Source organism: Pristiophorus japonicus, chromosome 3 (genome assembly GCF_044704955.1).
Source record: "Pristiophorus japonicus isolate sPriJap1 chromosome 3, sPriJap1.hap1, whole genome shotgun sequence".
NCBI classification, from domain to species: domain Eukaryota; kingdom Metazoa; phylum Chordata; class Chondrichthyes; family Pristiophoridae; genus Pristiophorus; species Pristiophorus japonicus.
Window position 1 is genome coordinate 304,232,780 of NC_091979.1, and position 27,915 is coordinate 304,260,694.

Below are 27,915 nucleotides of genomic sequence, written 5' to 3' on the forward strand. Positions count from 1 at the left end.
CAGAATGGTATTGTCACAAGATTAGGTGGGTGTTCAAAAGGTCTGCAACAAAATGCCACATTTTGTAAGTTAAGATAACATGTCTGAACTTTAATTTCAGACATTCATTTTAAGATATCACTTCAGCTTGTACCTCTCCATATCCCACCTGTACATCATTTGCATAACAGTAATTCCACTATTGGGAGTAGGTGGTTGGGCTTTTATTTAAAATAGTGAGCTCATTTCATGATTAAACTTTGAGAAATCTCCTAACCTTTAAAATAAAATGAGTAATATAAAGTAAAGAAAATCACACATCTGTTAAGTAGTAAAACTTTTATTAAATATAACAGTGGATCAGAAAGTACAAAATATTTTGCCAGCTATGTGATTGATAAACTATTGGCACAAAGTATCAAAAGCATTTGCCAAGAAGTACACTTTGAGAACATACAAAAACAAAACTTTTAGTGTTTACATTTGGCTCAGCAACATTAGATTTAAAGTTTGAACCTAATGCAAGGTTACTCAATAACCTTAAACTATCAGGACTCATCTTAATGTTACTAGTCTTCACTTTTAACTATGTACAAATCACCATACATGAAAATGTGCTATAGAACCAAAACAAAAATGCAAAAAGAAATGTGTTTGTTATTTACAAAATACAAGTTTTATAATAAGAACATGTCAGTATAAACATCTTGCTGATAAGATACAGACTGAAAATATTTAAGCAATGTGTCTCGGTGAATAAAACAACCATTTGAGAACAACATTCTCTGTAACTAATATAGCCACAATCAAACAAACAATCTCTTAAGTGCCCATTATGATCATTAAGAGCATGGAAACCAACAAAAATAATATATCCTGATTTCACAATACTTATTATCATAATGCTCTTTGCAAAGCTAGACCAGATGTGAGCACGGTATACCATTGACAAACATGTGCGGTTAAGTACTGAAGTTTTAATGTGTTGTTGAAATGAAAAGGCACAGCTAGTTCTTGAAGTAGCAGTGGAGTTGCCAGAAAGCCACATGCAATACTGAGGCATCAGTTAAACATGTTTAGTGTGGAACTGAAAAGAAATTATTGTAACCAAATGTCAGTTCTCTAGAAGCAAATGTTCTAATAAGTTTAAGAAAGACTTTCTTTGAAAGTATTTGCCTATGTTTAATTTGCTTAGCATGAGGGCACTTTTAAACGTAAAGTGAAATTCTCCAAGCTCTAAATGAGAAACAAAAGGCTGCCACAGATTGAGAGCCAAGCCCAGGAGTTGAACAAAGAGCCAGAATTGCATTTCAACACAAATCTTATTAAAGCTTCACCAACAGCTGCAGAGACAACGGGAATAGACTGAAGGGGCTTTATTATAAAACCAACAGAATGCTAGCGGATGCCAAACTGAAATCTTGTTTTTTCCATTTTATTGTTCAGCTTTGCTTCTTTTCAAAATCTGCCTTGTTTACATTAGAGATTTTTACGGTTCAAATATTTGATTGACAAAACATTATGTGGAACCACAGAAAGAACCCTTGCAGCTATATTTTTGTGACCTTAAATGCAATGCAGGCAGGATCTATATATAAAATTATCGTCTCTTTTTTCCTGCAATGTAGCAATTGCAAACTACAGCTAGCGTACCTTATATACAAATCTTTATCTCGTGATTGGTAGCCGTTTAACAGCAGTGGATTTGAAACAGTGCCAGGTATGGCATTGAAAGTATGAAAATGTAATTTGAATATTTACATTTATTTTGGAACAATATTAAAGCTGAGGCAAGTGTTTCTCGAGTTACAGTTACTGTATTCTTTGTAAACGGTTCTGCTTTTATCGAGGTGAAAGTCAAGCTCCTAACAACTGCAAGAATGGCAATTATATCCAAAAAAAAACAGTGGGAAAAAAACAGTGGTGCACTATTACATAGTGCAGAAATTAAACACCACATATGGGTTCTACAGAAAGGATTCAAAAGAATCCAAACAGACATTTACAGCTGCAGAGAGCTTCCTGTAGTTATTATATCTATCCTGTTCTGGAGCAAGAACATATCCATCATCTGACACTGGGAGAAACGCATAACAAAACAGATGCTGCAAGTAAAACATGACTAAAATTGCATAAATTAATTAAGATGTCAATGCTTGTAGTGAATATTTACAGCTATTGAATGTGTTGATATTGCAAGCATGATAGTGTTAGGTTGCAGACAAAAAACATTTCTATGTACAAAAAAAAAATCATTATTACGCATTCAATGTACTAAAAAAAACATAGACAAATCTTACGATCTGTAGATGATAAGAACACCTAAAGTGAATACAAGAGGTACATAACCCAGTTGCTGGTAGCTTGCAATCGCTTGAAGTCTTACGATGTAATGTGGAATGTCAGACTGTTGCGCTACATCTCCCAACGATTTTCACAAAATGAAATGTTTATAGTTTTGTGCTGGGATGTAGAGACGAGATCGATGAGGTGGAGTAGGCAACCTGTGGGTTCAGAGCAGCTAGAGGATAAAGGCTGTGGTGCAAAATATCCCCGTAAGAAGCCGCGACTGGGGTAGCAGCCGCGGACAGATGTCCATACAGTTGTGGGGAGGCACCAGTCGAAGCAAGGATCTGTCTCTGCATCGCCGGTATCATGAAAGAATGGATGGCTAGTGGTTGCATGAGCGGAGACAGCACAGCCTGGTTCTTCAAGTATTGTAAGGGATGGGCGTAATCAACCGGAAACCGCGAGCCCAGGCCGTCACACATATCTTGGACCTGAGATACAAAGGCTCCAGGATACACACCTGGGAAAATCGGAGTCGGCAGCTGGAACTTATGGCCCTCCAAGAAGATCCCAGGGGGAAAAGTTTTGCTGCTTTCACCTTCCAAGTCAGACAATTTTTCTTTCATCGCCATGTCCTTTGAGAACAGTATGGGAGACACGGCCCGTAGTTTTTTCTCTGGGTTCTCACTGCGACCACTGTCTCCGCCCTCGCGGTTCCTCTTGACTGGCTTGGTGGTCCCGACGACCTGCGGGCCACCTTTGGAACTCATTGTGGGCCTGACCACTTCCTCCAGCTTTGCCGGTGGTGGCAGAATGGCTTCAACGCTCTTGGTGATGGTTGGGATTGGCATTGGAGGGACACGGCAAGCTTTGGGGTTGCAGTCGCTATGAGCCGACGGCGTATTTGCTGTCGTGCTCTTGATATCGAGAGGCGATGATAAGTGAAGGGCACTGTTTGCCAAGTTCTTGGGTAGCGTTTTCTTCAACTTTGGAAGACTCAAGTCAGTGGGCTGCTCCTCTGTGGGAGATTTCACTGCACATTTCTTTTCCGGTTGGTGCAGTGTTGAAAGATAATTTAAATAGACTGTGTCCTGGTTTTTATGTTGCGCATATAAAGAACTTTTATCCTTTGTGATACTGCTCAGGTACTTTGATGTTTGATCATTATTAAGGTGATGCTCTGTATGTCTGTAAAGATTGTGCAGGTGGGGCGAGGAATAGAAGTCTGCGAGAAAACTCGACACTTGTGATGGTTGGCAACCTTTCTTTTCAGAACTTTTATTTTCATTGTCTAGAAGGTCAGAGGTGAAAGGGTAAGGAGCACTGCTTTTGAATGAGTCTGAGCAACTGAGGTGATGCTTGGAAAGATAAGCAGCCTCAGAATCTGATAATTTATTCAAACCATCGTGCTTAAATGGTTCCCCTCGGTCGTCAGTATTTCTTTTCTGAAAACTATGTGCATGTTGAATCACGGAAGGTCTATTAATGGCCAACTGGTCTGACGTGGAGCCTTGTAAAAAATTACTCTCAGTCGTAACCATGTCCTCTCCACTGTCACCAGATTTTTTACTGCTAATTAACGGTGGCGGGGCTCCAATTGGGTAGTTGTTGGGCAGAGTGCCACTGACCTGTGATAAAAACTTCTTCTTGGCGAGTGGTGACATGATGCCAGGGTGTCCCCTGGTGTACACCAAAGGCATGTAGCTGTGGCAAGCTTCATTTTTTGGTGCAACAAACAGCTCCTCTTTCTCTTTGTGAGGGCTGGGCGAGGGGTTCAGGTTGGTCCTCGCTGCCTGCCCGAGCGGCTGTCTCTGCTCACTGTGTGGCCGGTTGCTCCCGAGCCCATTCTCAGCCTCCTCCTCCGTCAGCGACCGAGTGGCCTGAACGGAGCCGTTTGCAGCGCCTTGCGGCACCGCACTCGATCCCCGACCGGGAGTGTCGCTCTCTGCAGGTTTCCCGGCTGCGGTTACGTCGGCGACAACCTTCTCCTGGAGATTGTCGGCCAGCGCGTCCCGCGGGTGTTGTGGCAACGCCAGATCCTGGCGGGACGCTGAGGCGGCCTTGCTTTCTGCCTCAGGCTGTCCATCCGCCGGGCTTGGTGTCGGCGCATCTTCCGAATGGGCCGTGAGGCCCAGGTGCAAATACAGCGGCTCGGCTTCCTTTCCCTTCGATTGCTCACCATCGGCTTTGCTGACTTTGTCGTTGAGACAGCCCTTTTTGCCGTCCGAGTCCTCGGCAAGGTCACAGCAGCGCTGTTCCTCTGCTCCATTCTCATCCTGTGTCGCCGCCCCTTCCCGCGATGAGGCCAAGACTCCTCCCAATTCGTCAGTCTCTTGGCTGCCCTCTGTGGCTGCAATTGCCTAATTAATTTTTTAAAAAGTACAATTATTAACATGAAACTTAGGTAAAAGCAGCACAGGTATAGAGCATGGGCCCAGTGAGACACTGCCGCCCAGTACAGGTATAGAGCATGGGCCCAGTGAGACACTGCCGCCCAGCACAGGTATAGAGCATGGGCCCAGTGAGACACTGCCGCCCAGCACAGGTATAGAGCATGGGCCCAGTGAGACACTGCCGGCCAGCACAGGTATAGAGCATGGGCCCAGTGAGACACTGCCGCCCAGCACAGGTATAGAGCATGGGCCCAGTGAGACACTGCCGCCCAGCACAGGTATAGAGCATGGGCCCAGTGAGACACTGCCGCCCAGCACAGGTATAGAGCATGGGCCCAGTGAGACACTGCCGCCCAGCACAGGTATAGAGCATGGGCCCAGTGAGACACTGCCTCCCAGCACAGGTATAGAGCATGGGCCCAGTGAGACACTGCCGCCCAGCACAGGTATAGAGCATGGGCCCAGTGAGACACTGCCGGCCAGCACAGGTATAGAGCATGGGCCCAGTGAGACACTGCCGCCCAGCACAGGTATAGAGCATGGGCCCAGTGAGACACTGCCGCCCAGCACAGGTATAGAGCATGGGCCCAGTGAGACACTGCCGCCCAGCACAGGTATAGAGCATGGGCCCAGTGAGACACTGCCGGCCAGCACAGGTATAGAGCATGGGCCCAGTGAGACACTGCCGCCCAGCACAGGTATAGAGCATGGGCCCAGTGAGACACTGCCGCCCAGCACAGGTATAGAGCATGGGCCCAGTGAGACACGGCCGCCCAGCACAGGTATAGAGCATGGGCCCAGTGAGACACTGTTGCCCAGCATGGTACAGCTTACAACAATTACTTGAATTTATATAGTGCCTTTAATGTCATAAAACGTCCCAAGCCACTTCACAAGAGCGTTATCAGACAAAAACTGCCACCAAGCCACATAAGGAGATATTAGGGGAGGTGATCAAAAGCTTGGTCAAAGAGGAAATAGAGGGGTAGAGAAGGAATTCCATAGTTTAGGGCCGAGGCAGCTAAAGGCACGGTCGCCAATGGTGGGGGTAGACAAGAGGCCAGAGTCGGAGGAATGCAGAGTTCACAGAGGGTTGTTGGGCTCACATTATCAGCCCCATCCCATCCCTCACCCTCACCCTCCCGCAGTCATGCAATCTCCTGGGAGAGGGATAAAAATAATCATCTTAGGCTAAATCAGGGGAAAAAAACTACGAAATAATGGAAACCCACTTTTAAATCTCTAGCTTAATTACTAAACTTCAAACTGCATGTTTATATTTTGATAATGACTGCATCCGTTCTTTATGCCTGATAGAAGCTGTCTTTTCCTCTTTAATAGAGCTGTAGAACTGTGGTACTTTAAAGTGGAAACATATTTTAACATAAAATCTCCCAAGTTAATTTATCACTGCCATTTTTAAAATACCATTAAAAATTCCAATATTTGAAAAATCCGGGTTACAGTCAAAGTGACTGGTTTCAGAACCAATGGTGAGAGATGAGACACGTTTCATACAAACATAGAAAATAGGTGCAGGAGTAGGCCATTCGGCCCTTCAAGCCTTAACCATTCAATATGATCATGGCTGATCATGCAACTTCAGTACCCCATTCCTGCTTTCTCTCCATACACCTTGATCCCTTTAGCCGTAAGGGTTACATCTAACTGCCTTTTGAATATATCTAATGAATTGGCCTCAACAACTTTCTGTGGTAGAGAATTCCACAGGTTCACAATTCTCTGAGTGAAGAAGTTTCTCCTCATCTTGGTCCTAAATGGCTTACCCCTTATCCTTAGACTGTGACCCCTGGTTCTGGACTTCCCCAACATCAGGAACATTCTTCCTGCATCTAACCTCCCCACCCCGTCAGAATTTTAAATGTTTCTATGAGATTCCCCTCTCATTCTTCTAAATTCCAGTGAATACAAGCCTAGTCAATCCAGTCTTTCTTCATATGTCAGTCCTTCCATCCCGGGAATCAGTCTGGTGAACCTTCACTGCACTCCCTCAACAGCAAGAATGTCCTTCCTCAGATTAGGAGACCAAAACTGTTCATAATATTCAAGGTGTGGCCTCACCAAGGCCCTGTACAACTGCAGTAAGACCTCCCTGCTCCTATACTCAAATCCTCTCGCTATGAAGGTCAACATGCCATTTGCCTTTCGATGAGTTCCCTATCTCAGTCGTGCTGCTGTGGGGATGCTATGAACAGAGGCCAAGGGCTTCAAATGGGTGAGTGGGTGAGGTGGGGGTGGGAGGGAAGAGAGAGAGAAAGAGATAGAGGAAAAAGGAAAGGTCTGTGCCCTGGCTTCTGGCATACTTGCTAATAGCCAGTGCAGAATGGTATTGGCACAGGCCAATGTGTTGTGTGTGGTCTGGAGAAACCGTGGAACAAAAACCACAGCGACTAAAATAAAAAGCACGGATATTTCTGTACAATAACATTGGATCGCAATCAAGAAAAACTCAAAACTTTTCTTGTTTAAATTTTACTAAAATGTTTTATTTCCCCAGTCATCAATTTTCTTCATAATCCATTATCTCTAATTGGATTTTCAACAAAATGGAGCACTGCACTGCAAATAATTGTTGAATTTATAATATAAAAGGTTACCATGACAACAATAGCCTACTTTCTTTGGCATTTTGTGTGATTTTTTTTTATAACAAAGCAGTTGCTAGAACATGATATGTACTGGCTATATAATTTCCTGGTAAACAACTGTTTCTTGCTAAAATTTTCCGTCAATGATTCCGCAGACCTCAGTCCCTCAGTGTAAACATCATTGTCAAATCATTGATGAGAGTTTCCACAAGAGGGTTCTCCCGGTCGGCCAGCGTAACTTCGGCGCAAGATAGGTGGACTCAGCAGTTTCCATAGTAACAGGAGTAGACCATTCAGCCCCTCGAGCCTGTTCCACCATTCAATTGGATCGTGGCTGATCTGTACCTCAATGTTTTCACCAAAGTTACAGTGCCCGATCTGGAGACCTCCCCTAACATCCCCACCCCGAGGAATATACCCCAATGGGTTGGTACAGACAGCTACTGGCTGCTCAAAAGCCAGGCTCACAGCTAAATAATCAGCCCCCACCCAAACATAGCAGTGAAATTTTGAGGTTTACTTTTAACCGCAGCAAGAAAAATAACCGGGAATGATCTCAAAAACCCCTCTCCAATCACAGGGAGTTAGATAAATAAAAGAAAGGACTTGCATTTAAATAGCGTCTTTCATGACCTCAGGATGTCACAAAGCGCTTTACACCCAATGAAATACTTTTGAAGTGCAGTCACTGTTGCAATGCAGGAAATGCGGCAGCTAATTTGCTATTTGTAGGATTCTGATGTACGCAGGGACATAATGACCGGATAATCGTTTTTCACTAATGTTGATTGAGGGATAAATGTCTTCTTCGAATAGTGCCGTGAGAGGACAGACTGCCGATGTTGCCCCTAAGGTGTGCAGGGCTCGTGGCCGGCAATCACTCCGGAGGTCCCGTGCATTTCGGTCACATGCTGTTGCGGCTGGAGGAGATCAGCCATGCGATAGCGGCCATTCAGCAAATTTAAAGGCACCATGCATGAAAAATAGGGACTCGGTTTAATATCTAATCTGAAAAACAAACAGTTTGAAGCCACCTGAACTGTGTGCTTCCATGGTTTATGACAGCTTCCAATCCACTCGGATGCCTTACCCAATCACTTCCAGGCATCCACTATCCTCAACTAATATGAGACAATTTTCCAAACACATGCTACCGTTGACAAGCCATACCCGCCAGCTGAAGATTTGGGGAAATCGCAACACCCAATGTCCACTGTAATGGATGGCTAAACACATATGCTTCTCTCACTGAAGCTAAAATCTCATTAACCAGAAGATGTTCAAATTAACACAAGTATTAAAGTGTTCCTGATTTCACTCTCCCCTGTGACAAATTATATTGAATTTACAGCAGAGAAACAGACCATTCGGCCCAACTGGTTTATGCCGGTGTTTATGTTCCACACAAGCCTCCTCCCACCCCTCTTCATCTCACCCATCAGCATATCCTTCTACTCCTTTCTCCCTCATGTATTTATCCCGTTTCCCCTTAAATGCATCTATACTGTTCGCCTTCAGTACTCCTCCTGGTAGCGATTTCCACATTCAAGCCACTCTCTGGGTATTGGATTTATTTGTGACTATCTTATATTTATGACCCCTAGTTTTGGATTCCCCACAAGTGGATACATTTTCTCTATGTCTACTCTATCGAAACCTTTCATGATCCAAATCAACTCTTAGCCTTTGCTTTTGCAGAGAAAGAGCCCCAGTCTCTTCAGTCTTTCCTGAGCTCTCAGTTCTAGTATCATGTCTGAGATACTGCAATAGAATGGTCGCTGATCCAGGGATTAAAACCCACACAAAGACGTTCAGAATCCTGACTCATTTCCCAGCTGTTCAGTAACAATATTTTTGATCAGTAACAATGTAAATGTGAGGTAATCCACTTTGGCAGAAAAAATAGAAAAGCCAATTATAATTTAAATGAAGAAATATTGCAAAGTGCTGCTGTACAGAGGGACCTGGGGGTCCTTGTGAATGAAACACAAAAAACTAGTATGCAGGTACAGCAAGTGATCAGGAAGGCAAATGGAATGTTGGCCTTTATTGCAAGGGGGATAGAGTAAAAAAGCAGTGAAGTCCTGCTACAACTGTACAGAGTATTGGTGAGACCACACCTGGAGTACTGTGTACAGTTTTGGTCTCCGTATTTAAGGAAGGATATACTTACATTGGAGGCTGTTCAAAGAAGGTTCACTAGGTTGATTCTGGAGATGAGGGTGTTGACTTATGAAGATAGGTTGAGTAGGTTGGGTCTATACTCATTGGTGTTCAGAAGAATGAGAGGTGATCTTACGTGGATGCAGAGAGGATATTTCCACTGTTGGGGGAAACTAAAACTAGGGGGCATAGTCTCAGAATAAGGGGCCGCCCATTTAAAACTGAGATAAGGAGAAATTTCTTCTTTCAGAGAGTTATAAATCTGTGGAATTCTCTGCCCCAGAGAGCTGTGGAGGCTGGATCATTGAATATATTTAAGGCGGAGATAGACAGATTTTTGAGTGATAAAGAAATAAAGGGTTATGGGGAGCGAGCAGGGAAGTGGAGCTGAGTCCATGATCAGATCAGCCATGATCTTATTGAATGGCGGAGCAGGCTCGAGGGACCAAATGGCCTACTCCTGTTCCTATTTCTTAAGTTCTTATGTTCTATTCAAACTTACTAAATCTTTACCACAGGAAAGTGTTGCTATATATAATATATAAAAGTAAACAAAAACACAGTGCCTAATTGCTTGAAGTATGGTTATAGAAAACAGAAAGGAAATGATTCAGGTTGTGTTTTAAACAGGAAAGGAACAGGACTGGCTGTCAGAGCAAAGTTAGGAGGTTGCCACTGTGATGCAAATGACGTTCAAAGTTAGTGTTGTACAACAAAGCTGGATTCACTTGTGCATTTAAATGAACATATTCATAGAATTATACTTGAAAACGACGCTACCATTCTGATATATCCTATTACTGTATCTCATTCATGGCAGTGAGGATCCCAATAAATAGCATTGTTTTTTGTGTTAGCAAAGCGGTTTCTTTCGGTCAAGTGCAAAACCACATTTTCCTTTCCTGTAAAATCCTTTTTCTCCTCCGTCACAAGACAGAAAAACCACAATGACAGTTGGTGGTCATAACAGCAGATACACATTTAGAGACGGAAAACTTACCAACGGGGGGAGAAAAGGTGAGGGCAGACATAAGACGCTGCCCTGGGAGTGAGCTGCCTGGTTGCGACGCTACCTCCGTCCTCGTGATTTAGTGCATAACTAAAGCCCCTCTCGCTGCGTTACTGCCTTCTTGCCAATCTTTCTGAGCAAGCCTTTGCAGCATTCCCACCACCGAGTCAGAAGGTGCAGGGTTCGAATCCCACTCCAAATGGCTCCGAATTCTGGGTCAACATCCAGCGGGGTGCTCGCGGCCAGTGGGTGTGAGTGGCTCAACCCCTCCCCTTCATCGTACGAGTTGTGAGCTCGTTAAACTCTCCCACCATATAGGACTAACCACCCTATCGACTGGTAGGACGATGATTATGGCCATGGAAGGAGCGTTCACATTGCGCCCTGTTCTGACAGGCTGTTATCAGCCTGTAAATCCTCCCACTTCTTCACACTGTACTCCAAGGGCATATATAGAATTCGTTCATTCTTAATCACTGTGTCACGAGCCTGGGCCCGAATGCAAAATGTAACTTTTAACTATTAAAAAATATATACACTCAAAATTAGCAGAATTTGAGAGGGGGGGGGGGGGGGGTGGTGCTGTTTAATTACACAATAGCCTCAAAATTAAAAATATTGTGAATGGTTTATCAGATGGTGCTGATCCAGTGGACTTATAATTAAAGTTGCGTCACTGGATATGTATATAGCATTTCACACAGTGCTGCCGCTGTGGAGATTGTGATTCAAATTTCCTGCAATGTGACTAGTGAGCATAATTTTGCCTATTTATAGCATTATGTGGGATAATGAACTCTGACACCCAGGGCCAGTTCAACGTGCTACCTGCACCAGTGCTGACTGACAGGCCTTTTTGAGCTTGTTGTCATTCTGTTGCAATGCGCCTTTGTGCACTCTAAATGGCAGCTTTGTTTAAGGGTTTCATTTTCTACCGAGTAAACCGTCAAGATAAGCGGCATGTTAAGGCGGCCCTTTTAGCTATAAATCTCCTCAGCCAGAAATGCACTTAATAGCTTCGTTAACATGTATTTGAACTCCATTTTACCTGTATAACTATATCTTTTTAAATCCAATTTGTGTTCTGTTTTCCTGCTCATTGTTTAACCTACCAGTGTCAGCTATGGCTCAGTGGGCAGCACACTCGCTTCTGAGTCAGAAGGTTGTGGGTTCGAGGCTCACTCCAACAACTTGAGCACATAAATCTGGGCTGACACCCCAGTGCAGTGCTGTGGGAGTGCTGCACTGTCGGAGGTGCCGTCTTTCAGATGAGATGTTAAACCAAGATGTCTGCCCTCTCAGGTGGATGTAAAAAATCCCATGGCACTATTTCGAAGAAGAGCAGGGAAGTTATCCCCGGTGTCCCGGCCAATATTTATCCCTCAGTCAACATAACAAAAACAGATTGTCTGGTCATTATCACATTGCTGTTTGTGGGAGCTTGCTGTGTGCAATTTGACTGCTGCGGTTCCCACATTACAACAGTAACTACACTCCAAAAGTACTTCATCGGCTGTAAAGCGCTTGGAGACATCCGGTGGTCGTGAAAGGTGCTATATAAATGCAAGTCTTTCTTTCTTTTCCTTGGACCAAATTATCATTCAGCACCCAAATGTTGCGAGCTCAAGGCGGCAGTACTTTCCTCTCACTGTCTGCCCAAGACAAGCTTGGCTGAAGCTTGAATGCTCCTGGTAGAGAACAACAAAGACTTAACAACAACGTGCATTTGTATAGCACCTTTAAGCAGTAAAATGTCCCAAAGTGCTTCACAGGAGCATAATCTGACAAAATTTAACACATAAGGAGACATTAGGACAGGGCTTGGTCAAAGAGGCTAGTTTTAAGGAGCGTCTTAAAGAAGGAGAGAGTCGGAGAGTTTTAGCAAGGGAATTCCAGAGTTTAGGACTTAGAGATTTGAAGGCACGACTGCCTATGGAGGGCTGGAGGAAATCTGGGGATGCACAAGACATCAGCATTGGTGGAATGCAGAGTTTTCGGAGAGTTGTGGGGCTGGTGGAGGCTACAGGGATCGGACGAGGAGAGATTTGAACACAACTCCATCCCATCCGTCTGTGCTCACACCCTAACTGACCGTGCCAGCAGACTGTGTCGAGGCCTTCATCTTCCGCAGAACTGTACGAGGCTGAAACTGCCGCATGATCTCTTTAACAGCAGCTTAATTCCCGTGAAAGGATTTCTTTGCGGGCGAGGACTGGAAAGGAAAGGGTTGTAGGGATTGAAGATCGATTTACTCAGCGAGTCACTATTTGAGGGAAAACTAGAGCTAGGATTTGGACAAGATTTATTTTTTAATGTAGTTTATCCACCTGACAGGATTAAACCTTTGATACTTCTCCCTTTGGCACAAGCAAGTTGCTCTTATCAAATCTCCACTATATTGGAGATATGGATCCTTGTCAACTGTAAGCAACGAAGAATTTCTAAAACAGCAGCAAATCTATTTTAAAGCATCACTTTCTTTTATAAGCTCCTAAAAAGTGTTGAAGGAAAATATAAATCAATGGAAATGTAACAAATATTATTACAGCTTTCAAATTTGCACCTATTTCAGGTCCTGTTCTTTTCTGCCAAGTTTAAATGGCATGAAAGGGTCAAGTTTTGATTACTCTGCCTTTTGAGTATTATTCAGTCTCAGGAGCCTATGGAATTGCATGAAAAATACCAGACAGATGAGCAAACTACGGAAGACTGAAGTATATTCTGCAATGTTAAACAGTCACCTCTGTTTCTGCCTGGAAAACAACTCTCTCCAGATCTGATATGAATTAACTGAAAGTGATACAATGTTCAGCTATGTTTAAACAGGAGCTAATGCTTAACATGAGGAAGACCAGACTGCTCAGTAATGTATGTGTGCGTTGCATAAATCTGGGCATGCTAAATGTATGTGTTGTACATTCATGGAATCGTTCCACGTGGTAAGTAGTGTAACAATGAGTTTTATTCGTATTGATGCAGTACAGGGCACTACGATTATTTCACAGTGAATTTAACCCCAGCTCCAACGTAGGGACAACCGCTAGATCACATAGTGGTAGGGTAGGTGGCGTCATGGAATTATTTCGTATTTTGCCACTTTCAAACGGTGGTTATTCGCAACCAATGTAGTAACGATGCCTCTGCACATAGGTGATGTCACATTCAAGCTCAAGCCCCGAACCGCCCCACCATTGCTGTGGCAGCCTATGGCCCCTGGAGCCATTGTCAGAAGTTGTTATACTTGTAACAAACGTTTCCACAGTTTCCGATGTGGAGGAGGAAGACAAAATACGTTGCAATCCAATTCCAAGCAGTTCGGCAAGAGAAAGGAGGTCCGCCGACAAGCTGGAAAACCTCTCGGCATCTATCAGTGGCAAAGCTGGACAAGCATCCATGTTCCCAGGCTGTGACACGTTAGTTACAACCAGTAGGTTAGTATGGGGAGAATAACGGGGCAGAAAGTCAACTCGTGGCTGCCTGTTTCGCCCCTGAAAAAAGGGGTCTCCAGCAGTGTGGACTCGGGGTCGGGGGAAAGGGCGGAAAACTGAACCTTAACTTTCCTTTTGATGCCCAAATCTCTGTGAATGGCGGGCAACCCGCTCGCCAGAAACAGCAGTGAAACTGATTAAATATGCAAGTCGGGGCCCTGTGCCGGCTGTGGGACCCTGTAGAATTTGCGGAGCGCGCCTTGCCAGGGATGGGCGGCCCGACTAGCCGTCCTTTAGGTGATGGCTGGAGCCCGCTCAATAAATGGTCACAGCAATTGCGAGTGTTTATCTTTGTGCGAATGCTCTTCCTGGGCCCAGAATAAACTCCGGCCCACTGCCAGCCCGTTCGAGGCCACCCACCTCCCTCCCTCCCCCTCTCCCCTGTGACAGTCTCGAACCAACCCCTCTAACCACCCCCCCCCCCCACCCCGAGCTGATCTGCCGGTTAGCTCAGTCTTGGTGCCAGCTAATTTGCCTCCTGCCCATTTGGCGCCAACAGCCTTTAAACAAAGGCCGAACTCCAATCTGGTTCCAGTCCCATAAAATGCTCCCTCATTTGCACACGTGCGGATTTTGCATTTAAGCAGGGAACATTGGTCCCATGGGCTTCGCGGCATTTCGGACGGAGGTCAAATCTCTCGGCAGATGTGATCATTTCCCCCCCCGGATGAATAGCGTCTTATCGTGGGTTCCGTTTCAAAGTCCCTCCTCCGAGGGCTGCTCAGCGGCCTGGAGTTTACTGGCCTTCAACCTCGGCTTCAGAAATAGCAAATCGTTCGGGTTCTCTGGTCGTGACCGAGACACCTTTAATTGCACGTCGAAGTACTGTTTTCTGGAACGTTTCCCGGCCATCTAACTGGGAGAGGAAAGGTACCTGACCTCCGATCCCAGCGGTGGAAGTGCACCTCAAGGCCTCGACAGTAGAATGGTGGGGAGTGGAGTGGATGTCTTCTATCTTTCTGTCAGTCTAATAGTAGGTATTTGTCCAAGTGCCTGGTCAGAAGTGCCAACGGGAATGATCCCTGACTATATACAAGATAGTTTAAATTCACAATTAAATATCTGGATTCAGAGCATCCAAATCCAGAACCCGAGATTGTTCCCATGTTCAACGCCAGAAATGAGTTCTTTTGTTGTGTCAGCTCTTGGCCAAGCCACTAGGTGGGAGCATCCCATTGCTTAGAGACAAAAAACCCTTTGCGCTTTTCTCTTAGAAGTATGAATTCTTTCCTCGGCAGCTCCTCCCTGCTAGACACATTTGAGTGGAACCTGCACCCTCCTCGTGGTTAGATCAGAATAGCTCAGACAGAAGGTTATCAGTGTGGCCAAGTATCAGAGGAAAATTCATCATGATTAGGTTAGCTACCTCCCACCTGCACAGTGTAGATTCAGGAAGAAGAAAGATGACTAAGGTCTGATACCTATCCAGTCATATATTATATCATGGAAACAGCCCAGGAACGACTGGGACCCAAAACTGTAATGCATGGGGACTAATTGAAACGTTACATGACCACCAGAATTCCACTGACAGCACGCACCAAATCTCACGGCAAACTGCACAGTAATGGCAGTAAACAAAATGTATCACAACGGCATGTACCAACATAAGCAGCAGGGGCACACACCAACCCGAGCACAATGGTATGGGTCGAGCTACCCAGCGACAAAGCACTGCAGGCGATAGTGCATGTACCGCAGGGCAATCATGCACAAACTGCACGACAATAGCGCACAAACTACATGGCAATAGTGCACAAACAGCACACCAAACCTCATGACAATAATGCTCACCAAACCGCACAGCAATAGTGCATCAACCACACACCAAACCACACGGCAATAGCGCACACTAAACCGCACCGCAATAGTGCACAAACCACATGGCAATAGTACATAAACAGCACATCAAACCGCACGGCAATAGTGAACACCAAACCGCACAGCAATAGTGTACACCAAGCCGCACGGCAATAGTGAACACCAAGCCGCACGGCAATAGTGCACAAACCATACGGCAATAGTGCACAAACCACATGGCAATAGTGCACAAACCGCACGGCAATAGTGCACACCAAACCTCACGACAACAGTGCTCACCGAACCACACAGCAATAGTGCATAAACTGCACACCAAACCACACGGCAATAGTGCTCAGCAAACTGCACGGCAATAGTGAACACCAAACCGCGCGACAATAGTGCACAAACCGCATGGCAATAGTACATAAACAGCACATCAAACCGCACGGCAATAGTGAACACCAAACCGCACAGCAATAGTGTACACCAAGCCGCACGGCAATAGTGAACACCAAGCCGCACGGCAATAGTGCACAAACCATACGGCAATAGTGCACAAACCACATGGCAATAGTGCACAAACCGCACGGCAATAGTGCACACCAAACCTCACGACAACAGTGCTCACCGAACCACACAGCAATAGTGCATAAACTGCACACCAAACCACACGGCAATAGTGCTCAGCAAACTGCACGGCAATAGTGAACACCAAACCGCGCGACAATAGTGCACAAACCGCATGGCAATAGTACATAAACAGCACATCAAACCGCACGGCAATAGTGAACACCAAACCGCACAACAATAGTGTACACCAAGCCGCACGGCAATCGTGAACACCAAGCCGCACGGCAATAGTGCACACCAAGCCGCGCGGCAATAGTGCACACCAAACGGCACAATAGTGCACAAACCGTACGGCAACAGTGCACAAACCACATGGCAATAGTGCACAAACCACACGGCAATAGTGCACAAACCATACGGCAATAGTGCACAAACCACATGGCAATAGTGCACAAACCGCACGGCAATAGTGCACACCAAACCTCACGACAACAGTGCTCACCGAACCACACAGCAATAGTGCATCAACCGCACACCAAACCACACGGCAATAGTGCTCAGCAAACTGCATGGCAATAGTGAACACCAAACTGCGCGACAATAGTGCACAAACCGCACAGCAATAGTGCACAAACCGCACGGCAATAGTGCTCAGCAAACTGCACAGCAATAGTGAACACCAAACCGCACGGTAAAAATGCACAAACCGCAGGGCAATAGTGCAAACTGCATGGCAATAGTGCACAAACTGCTCGGCAATAGTGCACAACAAACCGCACACCAATAGTGCACAAACCACACACCAATAGTGTACAAACCACACGGCAATAGTGCACACTAAACCACACAGCTATAGTGCATAAACTGCACAGCAATAATACAAAAACCGCACGGCAATAATGCACAAACTGCATGGCAATAGTGCACAAACTGTACGGCAATAGTGCACACCAAACCGCATGACAATAGTTCACACCAAACCGCAGAGCAATAGTGCACAAATCGCACGGCAATAGTGCACACCAAACCGCGGGGCAATAGTGCACACCAAACCGTGGGGCAATAGTGCACACCAAACTGCACGGCAATTGCGCACAAAACACACGGCAATAATGCAGAAACCGCACAGCGATAGTGCACAAACCACACGGCAATAATGCACAAACCGCACGGCAATAGTGCACACCAAACCTCACGACAACAGTGCTCACCGAACCACACAGCAATAGTGCATCAACCGCACACCAAACCACACGGCAATAGTGCTCAGCAAACTGTTCGGCAATAGTGAACACCAAACCGCGCGACAATAGCGCTCAGCAAACTGCACGGCAATAATGAACACCAAACCGCACGGCAAAAATGCACAAACCGCACGGCAATAGTGCACACTAAACCGGACGGCAATAGTGCAAACTGCATGGCAATAGTGCACAAACTGCTTGGCAATAGTGCACAACAAACCGCACACTAATAGTGCACAAACCACACACCAAAAGTGCACACTAAACCGCATGGCATAGTGCAAATCACACGGCAATGGTGCACAAACATTGCGACAATAGTGCACAAACCGCGGGGCAATAGTGCACACCAAACCGCGGGGCAATAGTGCACACCAAACCGCGGGGCAATAGTGCACACCAAACCGCGGGGCAATAGTGCACACCAAACCGCGGGGCAATAGTGAACACCAAACTGCACGGCAATAGCGCACAAAACACACGGCAATAATGCAGAAACCGCACAGCAATAGTGCACATCAAACCGCATGGCAATAATGCACAAATTGCGCGGCAATAGTGCACAAACTGCATGGCAATAGTGCACATCAAACTGCATGGCAACTGTACACAAACCGCATGGCAATAGTGCACACTAACTTGCACGGCAATAGTGCATACCAAACCGCACGGCAATAGTGCACACCAAACCGCATGGCAATAGTGCACACCAAACCGCACGGCAATAGTGCACACCAAACCGCACGGCAATAGTGTACAAACCACATAGCAAAAGTGCACAAACCGCACGGCAAATTGAACACCAAACCACACGGCAATAGTGCACCAACCACACAGCAATAGTGCACAAAATGCACGGCAATAGTGGCACACTAAACCACACGGCTATAGTGGCACACTAAACCACACGGCAATAGTGCACTACAAACTACGCGGCAATAGTGTACCACAAACCACACGGCAATAGTGCACAAACCGCAGGACAATAGTGCACAAATCGCACATGAACAGTGCACAAACTGCACAGCAATAGTGCACACCAAACTACACGGGCCAAGCTGCACGGCAATAGTGCACAAACTGCACGGCAATAGACCACAAACCACATGGGCCAAACCGCATGGCAATAGAGCACATCAAACCGCACGGCAATAGTGCACACAAAACCGCATGGCAATAGTGCACACCAAACAGAATGGCAACGTTGCACAAACCGCACGGCAATAGTGCACCACAAACCGCGCGGCAATAGTGCACCACAAACCGCGCGGCAATAGTGCACACCAAACCGCATGGCAATAGTGCACAGGCTACGCGGCAATAGTGCACAGGCCGCGCGGCAAACCGCAGGGCAATAGTGTATCAACCACACACTAAACCACACGGCAATAGTGAACAAACCACACGGCAATAGTGCACAAGCCGTATGGTAATAGTGCACAACAAACCGCATGGCAATAGTGCACACCAAATGGCACGGCAATAGTGCACAAACCGCACAGCAATAGAGCACACCAAACCGCACGGCAATAGTGCTCAAACTACACAGCAATAGTGCACACTAAATCGCACAGCAATAGTGCACAAAGAACATGGCAATAGTGTACACCAAACCACACGGCAATAGTGCACACACTGCACGGCAATAGTGCGCAAACTGCATGGCAATAGTGCGCGAACTACACAGTAATAGTGCACGAACTACACGGCTACAGTGCACAAACCGCACGGCATTATTGCACACCAAACCACACCGCAATAGTGCACAAACTGCAAGGCTATAGTGCACAACAAACCACACGGCAATAGTACACAAACCACACGGCAATAGTGCACCACAAACCGCACAGCAATAGTGCACAAACCGCACGGCAATAGTGCACATCAAATGCACAGCAATAGTGCATCGCAAACCGCACGGCAATAGTGCACAAACCGCATTGCAATAATGCGCAACAAACCCTAGGGCAATCGTGTGCAAACCGCAAAGCAATAATGCGCAAACTACACGGCAATAGTGCACACCGAACCGCACGGCAATTGTGCACACCAAACCACATGGCAATAGTGCACAAACTGCATGGCAATAGTGCCCAAACCACATGGCAATAGTGCGCAACAAACCACAGGACAATCGTGCACCAACCGCACACCAAACCGCACGGCAGTAATACACAAACCGCACGGCAATAGTTCATACCAAACCGCGCGGCAACAGGGCACAACCAAACCGCGTGGCAACAGGCCACAACCAAACCGCGCGGCAACAGGGCACAACCAAACCGCGTGGCAACAGGCCACAACCAAACCGCGCGGCAACAGGGCACAACCAAACCGCGCGGCAACAGGGCACAACCAAACTGCGCGGCAACAGGGCACAACCAAACCGCGCAGCAACAGGGCACAACCAAACCGCGCAGCAATACTGCACAAACCATATGGCAATAGTGCATACCAAACTGCACGGCAATAGTGCACAACAAACCACAAGATAATAATGCACACCAAACTGCATGCCAATCGTGCACAAACTGCACGGCAATAGTGCACAAACCGCATGGCAACAGTGCACAAACCGCGCGGCAATAGTGCACAAACCACGCGGCAATAGTGCACCACAAACCGCGCACCAATAGTGCACAAACTGCACAGCAATAATGCACACCAAACCACATGGCAATAGTGCACAAACCGCACAATAGTGCACCACAAACCGCGTGCCAATAGTGCACAAACTGCACGGCAATAGTGCACAAACCGCACGGCAATTGTGCACAAATCACACGGTAACAGTGCACAAATCACAGGGCAATAATGCACACCAAACCACATGGCAATAGTGCACAAACCGCACAATGGTGCACACCAATCCACGCGGCAATAGTGCACCATAAGCTGCCCGGCAATAGTGCACAAACCGCACGGCAATAGTGCACACCAAACCACACGGCAATAGTACACCAGAAAACGCACGACAATAGTGCACAAACCGCACGGCAATAGTGTACAACAAACCGCTCAGCAATATTGCACAAACCACACGGCAATAGTGCACCAGAAAATGCACGGCAATAGTGCACACTAAACCGCACGGCAATAGCGCACAAACCGCATAGCAATAATGCACACCAAACTGTACGGCAATAGTGCACAAACTGCACGCTAATAGTGCACAAACCACCACACCAGATTGTAGTGAGCAACAATGCATATATACAAGATTTTGGAGTATTTATGCTGAAATGAAAGGGAAGAGCTAAATATTATGCTGTGATGACATTGCTCTTATGGTTAAAGTAGAATTCCTGTTGAGCACTTGATAAGAAATGCTTTGAGAACAGCTGGTGTAATGTTGTCGCTTAATGGCATTTGTATTGTGCAGTTAGTTGGCGAATTGTGGCAATGAATGGGAAAGTTCCATCCAGTAATTTTTACGTCCCATAGCCGGAAGGTCTCAGAGAGATGAAGTGCTTGGCATTTTCGAGGATGTTAACTTACACTTATTTACAACTTTATTAAAAGACCCGGTAAACACATTTGAAGGGTAAGGGGAGCAGCACTAACCTCAGAGTACTCTTTCATTTTCTGACTGGTGTCTCTTTCTTTTTTCACTTTTTTGTTCTGTTCATTCTTCCGTTTGCTTCCAGCTGCCCTCATCCTGCTGTCGCTCTCTTGGGGGCTGTTCTCCTGTTTTCGAGGCTTGACTGGAGGCAGAGGCTTGTCTTCTTCCCCTTTGATGTATCTTTCGTAGGGCAGGATCAGCCTGCAACAGCAGTAAAACACAGTCGGTGAGAGAGAAACTCGGTGCAAACACGCAATTAGTCAGTCCACCCTTACACTTAGCTGCACGTCCTTTATTGTAAAAACAAAACTAACGCCAAGCCAAGGGTTTGGGGGGCGGGGGGAGATGCTTTCTTTCAGAGAAACACACCAAGCTGCACAGACGGCTCAGGGCTTGTAAAATACTTTGCATTCCCTGTGGTTTTGCTGCTTTTGGTCACTGGGAGGCAAAGTGATGGTGAAAATCAATATCTGAGACCACAAGGCAGAGTTTTCTTCGGTCTTTTTCAGCCTTTTTACACTCGGGGAGAGAGCAAAGTATAACTAAGAGAGAGGGGGTGGGGATGTGGTGGAAATTCTGCTTGGTAGCTAAGGATTAATGGGTCTCAGGAGGGATTAAAGTTCAACCGAAGCAATTATAAATGTTAACTTGTGCTCCAACAAGCCAGTCAGAAATCTATTTTGTCATTAAATAATGCTGGGCTTTAAATAGCAGTATAATGAAACATTACAACAGCATTGCAAAGGATTGATCTTTTTAACATGTGAAAGCTAACCATGTCATCTTGCAAATATTTCCAGAGCACAGATATTACCAGAGTTCCCATTGTCCATGCAGAAACGGGCATGAACAAGCTTTCACTACCAGTGACATGGCAGCTTGCCAGTGATAATGCTTCAGTTCAAAACCATGGGGTATATTTATCATTAGATGCCATTACAAGGAATGTTTAAATATATTGCAGCTGGTAAAACTGGAAAAAAAAAGTTCTTTCTGAGCACTGGAAACGCACACTGATACCAAAATAATTAGCATAGGCCAAATTCCTGCTCCCTGCAGTAATGTTATAGTAACGTTTACATAATGAACAACACATTAATGCAGTGGATAGTAATTTGGCTCGCATTAAGTTCCATTAAATCGGAGATGCAAAAAAGAACAATATTTCTTGCAGTGATCTCCATCCTGTGCGATCGCTTGCTCACACACTGTAAATCTAACGACTAAGAAGGAGTGGTGTAAGAACGATGATAAACGACGCTGAACGTGTAGAACTGAGAAGGACTCCTTTTTACAGCACTGAGCAAAGATTAAAAAATGCACCAAGGAGAGCACTGACCGAATCTCCAACTCGCTGGTAGCATCGACAGTCAGCAATGTTGCAAACTGGCATCCACCACATTGTCCATGTGTTGCCTGCAGGGCTGATACTCTTGCCCTATCTGTACACACACCGCATGCAATGCCTATCTCTTTCTGCGCTTCCCTTTGCATAACAAAATTACCAGCCTTTTGGAAACAATGATGCTCTACACCCGTGATCTGCTGCGATTTAATCGATTTGAGGTCATTTAATAAAAATTCTTGTATCGTGTGAACATTCTTCCACTGAACTGAGTCTCTGGACCAGAATGGAAATCTTAAATTCAGCAAGATGAGACTCGACAAGATTAATGACCTAGCATTCTTTCCACTTTCTCATCGATGGAGATTTCTTCAAATGTCTTTCCCCCCCCAACCCCCCTCCTTTTGCAATACAATTCAAAATAAAATAAAAGCTCATTATGTTGATTAGCAAATTGGATGCCTATGGTTACAACTTCCCTTTTAAATCTTTTAACAGTTCAGCTGGGACGTGAAACATTTAATTTTGTTTTATTTTTCACAGAGCTCAGAAGCTGGCAGTGAGACAAGGGTAAAAATACATTTAACACACAGCTGGGCGGGAGGGCCTTCTGCCAGCTGCAGAAAATCTAGAATTAAATGTGTCTTGTATCTGTAGAATCATGACTAAGGTAAAATCATAATCAAAACACAAGATTTGCTTATTCCAGGCTATCAGTTTTGTTTTTGATATCCGGGCTAATCTGTTGCTGCTTCTGAGAGGCAGATTAGATCATAAATTTCACCAGCATAAAAACACAGGCAGAGGAAAAAGTCACAAAGTACAAACAGCAGAATGCTCTTGGGAATTGAGTTAAGCTTAAAAAAAAATCCCTCTCTGAACCACTGGCTTTTAAATGCACAAATTCCTGACTATCTGCCTCTGTACTAGGCCCAGAATATAGTGTACAGCAATATAAATAGGCTGTTTCACAAATTGCCTCCCTATATTTATTAGATTCAGTAAAGAGGGCTAATGTTCTCCAAATAGCAGGACAAATTCATCAACTCAAGCTCTTTAAGGCAGTGTGCCTCTGGAAAATAACAGTACACCCTGTATGCTGTTTTGGATGGGTGGGGGAAGAGAGAATAGCTGCCTGAGGTTCAATGAGCATTCCAACCCGTAACTCGAGACATATTTTACGTCTGAGCTTTTAAAGATAAGTTTTGTTTAGATTTTTAAGTGAATGTGAACATAATTTTTTTTTTCTTCTGCTAAACATTTTATCTAGAAACTGGAGGAAACAGTCTAAACACTTACTGGCAAGGTTACAATGAAAACAACAGCTGAATATAATTCCAAAACTGTCGATAGTTACTATTTGCATGAGCCTCTTCCACAGCACTGATTTTAAGAATTCGACACAGCCTTACGTTCCGACTGCAACGAGGTACAGGGTTATCAAAAGCCGACATCCTTCTGAGGTGCAACAGTGAACCTGGATTGATGTCAAATGCGGATATCTGCTTCGTAAACATGATGTTTTATTTTAGGATAAGCACAGTGGCGATGGAATTTGGGGGGGGGGGGGGGGGGGAGAAATAAACAAAACATCAATTTTTCCGGTTGTGCTGCTAACAGTGACAGCAGCTGAACAAACATGATGTATTACTTCACATAAATAGCACAAACACTCATTAAATTCTCCAGTCGTAAACTTTCCCTCTACCAGCTATTACATGAAGAACGCTGACAGTACACATCATATCATTATTCTGTTTTGCAGCTCTTGCTGAATATCAGGAACAGAGCTGTGTTTGGTGAAAATTACTGTTCTACTGGTCCTTGCAACTGTTATTTTGTTGCTGCCTGAACATATTACACAGCAACAGCTGTGTCCTTGGCACCATACACTATAATTCTTTTTGCATTGACATTTCATGAATAGCAACAGTAACAGGTTCAGTGCATATTACGACAGCTATAAAATTGGATAGAAATAAATCATTGTTGGCTGTGAAATCAATCAATTCAAGCTTTTTAAAAGAAATAACTCAAAGAACAACAGATCCAGAAAGACAGGAATTGATCAAAATTGATTTGGTTGCTGATTTTAGTAAGGCATCATTGTTTGCTAGATTTTTTTAAGCTTTGATAAAATCAATAGCCTCACTTTGTGTAACAGAACACAGGGAAACAAACGTTTAAGGGAGAGTAGAATGACACAGTGCCACAAAACCCAGTTAGAAGGGATCAGTTACCTCAGCAGTTATACGGAGCAAATGATGGTTGGGAGCAAGTCAGTAGTATGGAAGAAAAAACGAGATATTTTACATCGGATTTACAGCACAGAAACAGGCCATTTGGACCAACAGGTCCATGCTGGTGTTTAAAGTAGGATGCCTCCTCACACCCTACTTTATCTAACCCCATAAGCATATCATATTCTTTACTCCCTCGTGTGCTTATATAGCTTCCCCTTAAATGAATCCATGTTGTTCGCCTCAAGCACTGCACGATGTAGCAAGTCCCACATTCTAACCACACTCTGAGTAAAGAGGTTTTCCCTGAATTGGATTTATTAGTGACTATCTTGTATTTATGACCTCTAGTCTTGGACACCCCACAAGTGGAAACATCTCTTCCTCTACCGTAGCGAACCACTCCATCATTTTAAAGACCTGGTCACCTCTGTCTTCTCTTTACTAAAGGAAAGAGCCCCCAGCCTGTTTAGTCTGTGTAACCTTAAATAGTCCTTTTATACTAGTTGCCCGACTCGTGTCCTCTGTTTAATAAAAATGATGTGTCAGTAAGGCTCTCTTTTTTCCTGTCATCTAATCCCATTATTAACCTTGCACTGCACTGTGTCATTAAACACCTGCTTCCTGTCATGTGATACACAGCTGTATAAAAATATACATGCGGCTGTTAAAAGCTGTGATGATTAAAACTGTGATGAGGCTAATGAAACTGGGCTGCATGAAGAAGTGGCACTCCAGAACATAACCATGGCTGGAAGATAGTCTGGAGTTCAAAAAATTGATGGCGTAAACTGATTGAGCTTGGCTCTCCCGTTTTATTATGTAATCCAATCCCTACTAGTAAATTACAGTCCAGTGACTCGCTCCAAACCATCATTTGCTCTCCGTGTAACTGCTGAGGTAACTGACCCCTTACAGGACAGACTCAAATAATGTCTCTTTTCCCAGGAAACCAGCCTGCCGTCCCTCACACATTCCTGCTGAAATAAAGTTCTGCCAAAAATATAATGTTAATCAGGACAGCTCCATAAAGTGCAGGAAACAGGTCCATTGCTTGCGATGCACAGGGGAGAAAATGGGAAATTCTAATACAGCCTTGTTTCAGGACACTGCAGCTGTCAAACAATTCTAGTTGTAACTTTGATAAGCAACTGTTTGTGTTTGTTGGAAAGCACAAATGCAAGAACCCTCACTTGAGGAGAATGTGCAACTTAGTATATTCCTCAACACCATCATCGGAGCACCTTCACCACAAAGACTGCAACGGTTCAAGGAGAAGGCCAACCATCATCATTCTCAAGGGCAGCCAGGGCTGGGCAATAAATGCCAGCTTTGCGAGCGACATGCCATGAACAAACAAAAACAAAACAAACAAGCCCCTAACATCGTACTCGGACTAAATATTTCAAAAGGAAAAATGTTGTGAGAGAGAGATTTTAATGCTGTTTAAATGTTAATACAGTGGTCTAATGGGAAGATCAGAAATGCACCTATATACTTGGTTACAAGGCGAGTTCCGCAGTTTTCACTCATTACCACCTGGTTCAATCCAACCAACCAAATGCTACGTTGCAGTTTAAGTCCAGAATTAAGCTTCCATTGTTCGAAAGCTCCTGCCAAACCAGAAATAGCTTTTTAAAAATGAACAAAACTAGAAGGTAGCACAAAAACTGCACACATTAAAAACATTTAGTTGGAGAGGAAACAGTATTTTTGGTTAAATATACCCAACTATAATTACCAAAGGGACTCAAAGAATTGAGGTGTATTAACATCCCACATTTTCAAATAATGTTAGGGTTGGTAAAACTGATTTATAGCATCTCAAACGTTGTGCAGATACGGAACTGGCATAGTTACTAAGGTGAGATGGAGCGAAGATTATTCTACAGGAACATCATATCTAATGACAGCCTGGCTTAGTGAAAATAGCTCAAGGTTATAATGTATTCTGATACTTGACCCATATTTTATAAACAATGCTTTAATCCATTAAGGTGCAAAATAAACAAGTCCTCAGGTACAATGTGAAGGATTGTTGATATAAAAAGATAATTATTAAATGTTATAAGTGGAGTTTAGACTATACTCAAAGATCCAACTTCCAGTGTGAATAAAACGCTACATGAGGAGAGTGCTACATTGCAGTAGAAATGTAATGACACACCATCAAAATGGTGTGTGATGCACCAGGTCAGGCGCTGATCCACCTCACAAGGGCGAGCTGAGATTAAAAAAAACCCAATGATCAATCGCAGTTGGAAAAAAACTCATGTGAAAACATTGCTCAGCCCTTCCCCTGCACAGACCGGACTATGATGGTGCCATTTGCTCTGACAATTGGTGAATCCACCTGGACTTAGGACACTGACCATTGGTCACATCACTGCCCTTTGAACTATTGCGTTACAAGGGTATCCATTGACTATCCTGTTTATGAGAATCTCGGGAAACGTTCAACAAAACTCGAAAGCCTCTCTTAAAAAGCAGGTGATGTGAAAACCCAACCTGAGTTTTCCTTTAGCAACCGCGGCCCAGTAAAAATGCTGGAGAACAAAGCACATATTCTGTCCGACTGGTGAATTTGTGTGTGTTATGACTTTGGCGATAAGTAAATTCAGAGAGATGTTCTTGAGGTGCATTTTTTAACTGACTCCTTACAGGGTGGGGTAAGGTGACTGTAATATGAACAGAGCTGGATAGAGAGCCACGCTCTGCTTTAATTAACCAGAGCAATTGTTTATCGAAGCAACTTGTGTTCATCATTTTGAGATTTGGAAATTGCAGAACCGTTGTAGTCAGCAACTCAAATGAATGTCTTGTTGGATCTTTCACTGCAGTATTGAACCAAAGATCAACAAAATACATTACTATCTGTAGCTTGGCACTGTGCCAATCACTATCTAACATGTAAAAAACAGATGACAATGAGTAACTTCTTCGCTGTTACTCGTTAACCCTTCATAGATGTACTTTCCAACACAGCAGATTAAAAATATTTATTCAGGAAGAAGAATGGATTTTTATATCGCTTAGAACGGGAAAGAAATACATTACATTTATATAGCTCCTTCCACCACCTCAGCAAGTGACAAAGCTCTTTACAGCCAATGAAATACTTTTGCAGCGTGGTCACTGTTGCAAAATGAGGCAGCCAATGTGTGCACAGCAAGATCCAACAAACAACGCTACGTTAAATAACCAGGCAATCAGTTTTTGTG

The 27,915-nt window shown here is 44.6% G+C and overlaps 1 protein-coding gene across 3 annotated transcripts in view; it reads right to left on the reverse strand.

The window, feature by feature from the left end:
• Positions 1–340: 340 nt before the first annotated feature.
• Positions 341–27,915, reverse strand: part of arid5b (AT-rich interaction domain 5B) — a 155,670-nt gene continuing 128,095 nt past the window's right edge. For all 3 annotated transcript variants that reach the window (XM_070876853.1, XM_070876852.1, XM_070876854.1), the window contains 2 exons: positions 21,112–21,310; positions 341–4,628 (listed from right to left, as the gene is read on the reverse strand). In XM_070876853.1, the coding sequence (XP_070732954.1) occupies positions 2,430–4,628; positions 21,112–21,310 (2,398 nt within the window). In that variant the 3' untranslated portion in view covers positions 341–2,429. The remainder of the gene's footprint in view (positions 4,629–21,111; positions 21,311–27,915) is intronic.